This window comes from Octopus bimaculoides, chromosome 5 (genome assembly GCF_001194135.2).
Source record: "Octopus bimaculoides isolate UCB-OBI-ISO-001 chromosome 5, ASM119413v2, whole genome shotgun sequence".
NCBI classification, from domain to species: Eukaryota; Metazoa; Mollusca; class Cephalopoda; order Octopoda; family Octopodidae; genus Octopus; species Octopus bimaculoides.
This window is the reverse complement of record NC_068985.1, coordinates 52,955,057-52,963,307: the sequence shown is the minus strand read 5'-3', so window position 1 is coordinate 52,963,307 and position 8,251 is coordinate 52,955,057. Positions and strand designations below refer to the sequence as shown.

General features: G+C 38.0%; 1 protein-coding gene across 1 annotated transcript in view; it reads right to left on the bottom strand.

Annotated features, from left to right (window-relative positions):
• Positions 1-8,251, bottom strand: part of LOC106883855 (scavenger receptor cysteine-rich type 1 protein M130) — a 105,302-nt gene that overhangs the window by 50,934 nt on the left and 46,117 nt on the right. The window contains exon 11 of the mRNA XM_014934994.2: positions 2,808-2,961. Coding sequence (XP_014790480.2) covers positions 2,808-2,961 — 154 coding nt within the window. The remainder of the gene's footprint in view (positions 1-2,807; positions 2,962-8,251) is intronic.

Below are 8,251 nucleotides of genomic sequence, written 5' to 3'. Positions count from 1 at the left end.
AGATGACAACGTTTCTCTAAAAGAAATGGAAAAACTTTCAAAATACAAAGACCTGGAAATAGAGGTAACTCGAATGTGGAATCTAAAATCAGAAACAATTCCTATCATAGTAGGTGCCTTAGGTATAATAAAAAAATATTCAGACAAATACATAACAAAAACACCAGGACTTACAAATATATATAACATACAGAAAATTGCACTACTGGGCACTGCACACATCCTACGCAAAACACTTTCAATACAGTAACCATAAGAGCACCACAGCAAACCACAGCACATACCCAAGGCGCACAGAGCTGCGCTCGGTAGTGAAGTGAAAGCACGTTATAAAAATAAAACTACTGGACAATAATAATAATAATAATAATTTCATTTATTTGCCACAAGGGCGAAAGATGAGGAGGAAAATACAAAGACTGACATAATGTGTGGGGTTTACAGATAATGAAATGATAAAAAATTCATGTAAAGTATACACAGTATACGCTGAAAAAGATGGAACATATGCATAGCATACAAAGGTTAGAAAAAAGTGGTGGGGGAGGATGATAGAGATGTCGCCCTCCTGATACAGGAAAGCCTCTAAGGATAATCGAGGAATCCCACTTATCCGAGATTTCTCTGAAATCGCAAGAGCAAGTTTTCTTTCCAATTCCTTCTATCAGACTCATAAGTCTACACATAGAGAGGTACCATCCACTCTCATCATTTTCACAAATTTTACTCACCTTTCGATAAACTTAATCGAGGACAGCATTTCCTTCTCCACTCTCAATTTCTTATTCAGGTGAAACTTGAAGAAGTCAACGAGAGCTCAACCAAAGAAGAATGTCTCTGTCCTCATGCCTTCCAATTTTCTTGACCTGATGTCATTTAGGAAGCGTCCTTGCTTCCAGCTAGACATCAGGCCACGAACATTTATACAACCAATGTGAACAGACATGACTTACCTGTTAATCAGGGCTGTTCGGTGGAGAGGGACTCTTCACCTTTCCTTGATACAGGGTCAGAGGTGGCAGGTCTTGGAAAATAGATTTGTTAAAATTCCGTCTCATTACCGACACAGAATTATCAGGTGGAGGGGGGGTCTCCACCTTTTCCTTTTCTCGTGGGATCGGGGCTGGTAATCCATGAAATATAGACTTATTAATGTCCAATCTCATTGATGATACTGTCTTACAATTTGTTTTGTAAAATTCTGTGTCTTATTTGAGACTTCATACACGTCATAGTTGTTATATTTCTCCGAAACGTTATCTATTTTTTTTCAGTGTAAATTAATTCAATGTCTCTCATTAGCTCAGTATCTTTAGTGTATACGGCTATTATGCCTTTTTCCTCTTTCCCTTCTGGCATTTGTTTTGGTCGTTGTTCTGTAGTAGTCGCCGTTCTCGGTTGAGTTGCTGATTGTATTTTACTTTCGTTTGTTGTTTTCTTATCATCTTTTTCATCATCTTCTTCTTCTTCTTCTTCTTCTTCTTCTTCTTCTTCTTCTTCTTCTTCTTCTTCTTCTTCTTCTTCCTCATTTTCCTTGCAGTTCCTTCGAATGTGCCCTAAATGGTCGCACAAAAAACATCGGGGTTTTCGGTCTTCAACAAACACCATAAGGGTCTCCTCCCCTATCTCAATTGTCTCGGGAGTCGCTTCAATTATTTTAGGGTCAGCCTGGATGAGGAGACTAACTGTTTGACCAGTGCAGTTAGCGTTTTCGGTAGCGGCAGCCTGGAGGGGGGTAAATTTCTCTTCCTGTTTGATTAGGACTGCCGCCACCAACCACATAGGATCCACTTCCGGTGGGACCCTTGTGATTTTAATTCTGGACGTTCTCATCCCCATATAGGTGGGATGAGCGCCACGTCGTCCGTTTTCAGCGTTTCTACTGAATGTTTTTGTGCAATTTCTTTGTTGGTAAACCTTACTTCCACCGTACCAAACTTCGTGTCTCTTGTCAGATAAACTACGTCGCTCCAGATTGGCTTCAGGCACTTCTCTATTTTCTTTTCTGTAATTCTCTCAAGTTTTCTTTTTTGCAAACAGTAAGCTTTAAATATTATTGTTTTCTGTTTTTCTTCTAGTAGTAATTTCTCCGGTGGTTGTATTTTTAACCACGTTATCGTTTATTTGCATCATTTCACTGTATTTCATAAAATCACACTTATTCGTCAAAAGCAGCCGGGTTCCACCCCCAGCTGCCAACGCAAAACTGTTTTTTCTTTTTTTGGTTGTTCAATTTGGATGCTAGGTGCATCAATTATTCTTTTGGACACAATACTTTCGTCTTTTGGCCAAGTCGGGTATTTTTCTAGTGAAAGTTCTGATGAGCTTTCAGACACATCTCCAAATAATTCATAGATTTTGTTATTCTTTTTTGCAACGGGGGAATCAAAAATTCCATTTTCGGGAGAATCCATTATTTCTTTGCCCGTAGTTGGCTCTTCGCCAGACAACATGCAATTCTTCGCTTCAACAAGAAAAACAAACATTTCTGTTCCAACGGTAGGCCTCTCGCTATACGACATTCTTCCCCCCAACAGGGGAATGAACAACGCGTGATTTCTACAAGCACTTAGTGTTTTCAAATGAAAACTCCAACAGTTACGAAATTCAACAATTTAACAAAAACAGCAGTTATTAGAAACAACAGTTATTATGAATAATAACACTAAGAAACAGCAATTTTCACCATGAACACATGTGCGACACGTAAGAAACAAAAGAGACAGACGAAATACCGCAAAGCGTTTCGTCCAGCGTGCTAACGTTTCTGCCAGCTCGCCTCCTTAAACACAATAGATATTGCTTACCTAAAACCTTTTGTCTTACAAAGTGCTTCTGTTATGCGATTAGGCATGGAACTCATTGCTAAAATCGCTTTTACGCCATTCATTGTAACATTCAGAGTTCCTTCTGTTCCTTCTGAAAATGAAATAATGAGCCTATGCGTTCGGTACACTGGATCTTGAAAGAAAATCATGAAAAAAAAAAAAAAGAAAAGTCAATTCAGTAATTTATTAAAGATAGTTAAATTAGAAATAATTCTAATAGGGTTTTCTGGCGCGGAGAATAAGTGTATGATCTGTCAAAGTAGTTAAAATCATTGAACTATAGTGATGACAGACGTAAATGTTTACCTGTGATATAATAACGACGTGGTTGTATAGTTACGTAAAGTTATATGGAAAAATTAGATACGCCTTGCTCTTGGTTATCGATTCTCTTTGGATGGGAATTTCTAAGACTCCTGTATTTATATGGAGTTTATAAAGAAGTTGAAAGATCAGAAGAGAGATAGAAGTATATTCAATCTCAATGGATCAGCAAACAGTAGTATGTGTTTCCTTACAATAAAGATGTTACATATTTCACCGGTGAAGTATCTTTTTACTCTGATAGCGGTAACTAGTTTATCCAAATATATCATTTATCATTTGTATCTCGTGAGGGGCATTATGACAATATTAAGAAAACACACTCATTCTATTTTACAACTTATTTTTAAATTGGTTACTTATTTAACGAATTAACTAATCAATAGTTTGATTGATTGTTCGGTCAGTTAATAAATCAGCTAGGTTTAAGTTGGTCCTTTCTTCACCATTCGCAACCTCATTAATGACATGCTCAAAGGTCTGCTTCTGTCTCTGAAGGCGTTTTAACGAACGAGTCCAGATCAAAAATCGTGCAAGCCAAATACAAACGCGAATTATTTATTAAGCAATACAACAAGATAGAAGAGAGATAAAGATCTCTCATGAAAACAAACCAGCCACCATTTTTTAATTCATATTTGACTAAGTATCACTTCAGCTAGACCTGACATCATTCACCACAACGCCCCATTTCTTATAGTTGTTATCATATATAACCTTTCTGTTGAGTCAAAACGTTATATATTGTGAGCATAACGTTTCTGAACGCTTCTAGATGAACAACACGTAAAATTTAATAAAACTTTTACATGAATTCGAAATCTGATCTGAAACTTCACTTCATGTCTGAGCAATGAATAAAATATTTAAAATAGGCGCTCTTCCTCCTTCTGCCCCCTTTTCTCACTATCTATCTGTCTATCAATGAATCAATCAATTTATATATATGTCTATATAATTACATACACACATATATACAAACATACATAGGTGTATATATATATATATATATATATATATATATATATATATATAGGCTTGGTTTGCATTTGAAGTTTGTGATGTAGTCTTTTTCTTTTTCTGTCAGGCCTTTTCCATGTCTCAGTATTAGAGTTGCAAGATCTTTTGAAGTTTTTTTGCTGCCTATAATATGCAACTTTTTCATAAAAGGAGTTATTTTCTAGTATGGATAATGCTAGGGATTTATAGTATTCTGTGTCCATCACTACTACAGCACTACCTTTGTCTACTTTGATTGTCAGGTCTTTGTCGTTTTTTAGCTGTAGTAGTTGCTTCCATTGTATGTTGTTGAAGTTAGGTACATTTTTTGATTTATAGATAGTGTGAGGAAAATTCTGGATACGGTTGCAGAAGTCGTCTAGTGTTTTATTCCTTCCTTTGGGTAGTAGGTAAATACTTTTGTTTCTCACAAGTGATTCGTCATCGTTGTTGCAGTTGGTTAATGCTTCTGTCAATCGAAGTTTTCTACAGAATTCTGCAATATTATCTTTAAATTCATTGGCGTTGGGTCTACGTGGAGTGGGTGTAAACTTTAAACCTTTAGCTAAAATATGGATTTTTGTTGTGGAGAGAGTTTTCTTAGATAAATTGATTATTTTGGGTTTCTCTCGTAAGATATGTTCCAACGCGTGTCCCTGTGTCTCTCTACTCTGTCTAAAATCCGTTGTTTGTTGTAATTAGATTGGAGGGGGTTCTCAGTGTTAGGGTTGCTATTGAGGGAGTATTGTTGTGTAGGTGAATTGGTTGCGATTATGTGGTGTGGGTGTTTATGTTGGAATGAGTTGTAGGGGTGTTTTGTCCTGTATGGGGTGCTGTGAAGTTGTTCTCTTTGTTTGGGTGAGGGAATTGTAGTTCCGAAAGTTGAATTCCTATGTTGAGGAGTAGGTAGGATCCCCCGTCTATTTCTAGCTGTGGGAGGGAAAGAATTGAGATACTAATAATAATAATTATTATTTTCCTACTCCGAGGTGTTTCTTACTGGTGTTTCCTATTATTGGGTGGTTCTTATTGGTATTTCCTATTAATGGAGGGTTCCTATTGTAAGGTTGGTGCTTGTTGACTTCCCAGTGGTGGGGTAGTTTTGTGTGTCTGCGTTGGAAGTTTGATCTGGGTGTACGATTATTGATTCCTGTGGATGTATCTGTTTTCGATTTTTTTTAAAAACGGGTTGTCTGAGATGTCTTTTTTGAATTGAGATTCGTAGTTGAGGAAAAAATTGATATTGTTTTCCCATCGTGGTAGTGAAATAATTTCTTCCGATTCACAGTCACCTTTCCATAGTTTAATAACATTTTGTAGAAGTTGTTCATTGGCATGTATCGTGAATTCTGTGTTCATCTCGTCATCGATCGTTTTATATTTTTGTTCATGATTCTTAGCCCTGAGTTTAAGTAATTCAATTTTTGTTCTTATTTTTTCTAGTGCTAGTTTCTCTCTGAGCATTCGTTGTTGTTCTGGTTCGTCTGGGATGAGTGTGATTTGGAGTTTTCGTGGTAAGATTAACGGTGTGGAGTTGATCTATTGTTCATATATTTGTGCCTTATTGTTATTTTTAGCATGTTCCAGAATGAGAGTTTTCTGGTGTTGAGGTTTTTGGACCAAGTGTGACGAATGCGGTTTTTAACAAGGTGTGCTGAAATTGGTGTGTTTTCATTTAGGGTGGGTGATTTTTGCTGTGTATCTTTTATGGAAAAGTTAGTAAACAAATTGTTTAATGTAGTGCATAGTTCACTTAGATTTTCACTGACCTTCTCTGTAGATTGCTTTTTTTCAAAATTTTCTAAGCCTTCCCGGGTTTGGTGGTATAGTCCATCGATTTTGTTGGTTAAAGTGACTAAATTTGTGTCAATTTCTTTTAATTTCTTAAGGATGTCCTCGTTGGTAATTTTATCCGATGACGTGGAGGTAGGTTTCGTAGGCATTAAGTGTGTGTGTGTGTATATATATATACACTTATACATACATACACGCACACGCAAACACACATACATATATATTGTCGTATTTCGGGACGGTCACTTTCTTTGCCAAATAAACACACACACATTTTCGTTCTTCACTCATTTATTATTGTTTTTATTCTAACTCATGTCTATTGTCCGGAAATATTTCGTCACACATCTGTGATCTCTTCAGTGACACTTTCCGTCCTCTTGTGTGCTCCTGCTTCGGTCAGTCTATTCTGTTCTTCTATGATCTGTATCCTTACATGTGCATGCGTTTGCATCTGTATTTGTGTGTGTGTGTGTGTGTGTGTGTGTGTGTGTGTGTGTGTGTGTGTGTATGTGTGTGTGTGTGTGTGTGTGTTAGTATGTGTGTGTGTCGTTGTTCTTAGCAGCATTATGACCCTCTCCTCATCCCCATTCCCTTCCCAGTTTCCGCTGCTGCTGCCCTTGACCCCGACTTTTGGTACCGTTCCTGTATTTCTCTGTGTTAGTGTGTTCGTCCACGCTACTGCCATCGTGGTAGTTGTTGCTGTTGTTGCCGCTGTTGTTGTCGTTGTTGGTCACCTTGTTGATGCTGTTGCGGCCGTTTGTGAAGTTACTGTATGTGTATTTGTGTGTATGTATGGGTTCGCTTACTATGTTGTTTATATCCGTTCCTTTTATACGTTTTTTTCATCTCTATTTCTTATACTTACCATAGATATGTGCATATTTATCTATTGTGTGTATATTAGACTGTTTGTATCTGTTTTCGCCTCCCTTCTGTCTGTAATCGTCATGTTGTGTGGTGTGGTGGTGGGTGTTATTGTTTCATTCGTGTTTTCTGTTGAGGGTTGGTCTGTCTATTGTTATGTGTGTAGCCGCTGTGATCTGTCTAAGTGTCGCGTCAGTTCTATTCGTTGATAATACCTTAACCTCTATACTATTAACCGAGCCTCTATGTTCAGCTTGAGCATGGTAGAGCAATGATACGCCGTTCTCTTCTTTGAGCTCCCGCCAGTGTTCACCTATACGCTCCCCTATGCTGCGTCCTGCCTCTTCAATGTAACTAGTTGTCATGTTTCTGCAACGTCCCTCACTACACTGTAAGCTATACACTATATTCCTAACCTTACAGTTAACCTGTGGGTTCATCGTACATACTATATCATTGTTATCCGTACAAGGGGACCTACCGAAGGAATAAGTTTTACACATCAGGGATTTTATGGGGCTGGGGTCCAAGCCTTTCTACTACTTTAATCCGTAAACTAACCTTATCTAATACTTTTCTGACAACCTTCAGAGATAGCATCAACGAACATGACACTCATATTTTTTGTTGTCATACCATGAATTGGCCTTATCTATCTTTTTTCTGGTCTTTTCTATGTTCTTCCATGATTTACCTTGTATAGCAGCCAGATCTCTTTTGCATCACTTTCTATGATGGCTTTGTACACTCTAATCCTGCCCCTTTGGTTGTAACCAAAGAACTGCATGCTATGGAAGAAGTATGTGTCTTTGTATGTGTCTTTCCAATTCTATAGGGTCACGCATGCGAGACACATTCCTCATCACTCGTGCCAAGTCTGCTATAAGAATATTGAACTTAGCGTTGTCCGCAATAGCTGCGTTCTTGTGGACCAGGTATTTAGAGGCCATAGGTTTAGCATAATAGGAGTGAAAGATCTGAACCTTACTATTCTTGTTTTCCAGCCAGATTTCCGTATCTAAAACCGGTAGCCTATAACTCGGGTGCTTGTTAGGGTAGTCTATTGTTAGTTTAATACTCTGATGGATGGAGTTAGCTATATGTGGATGCTCTCTACAGTGTTAACACCTAGATCATCAACATTGTCTTGTAGCGGTGCTTTGGCTACTATGTTGATATCATCCACATACCGGGAGTACGCGGTTAGGGTTATGGAGGTCTTTGCTAATTTATCTTTGGGTTTCCTATCCTACCATACCGTAAATATGTTTGCCACACCACCAGCGTTACTGACACCGATGGCTGCACCTCCCTCTTGGGCGTGTGTCTTGTGGCCCTTGAAACACAAATTCAGAAACAGGGGTGAAACATATAAAAGAATAAACGAACACACACACACACACACACACACACAGAGCCACATACACACACACACACAC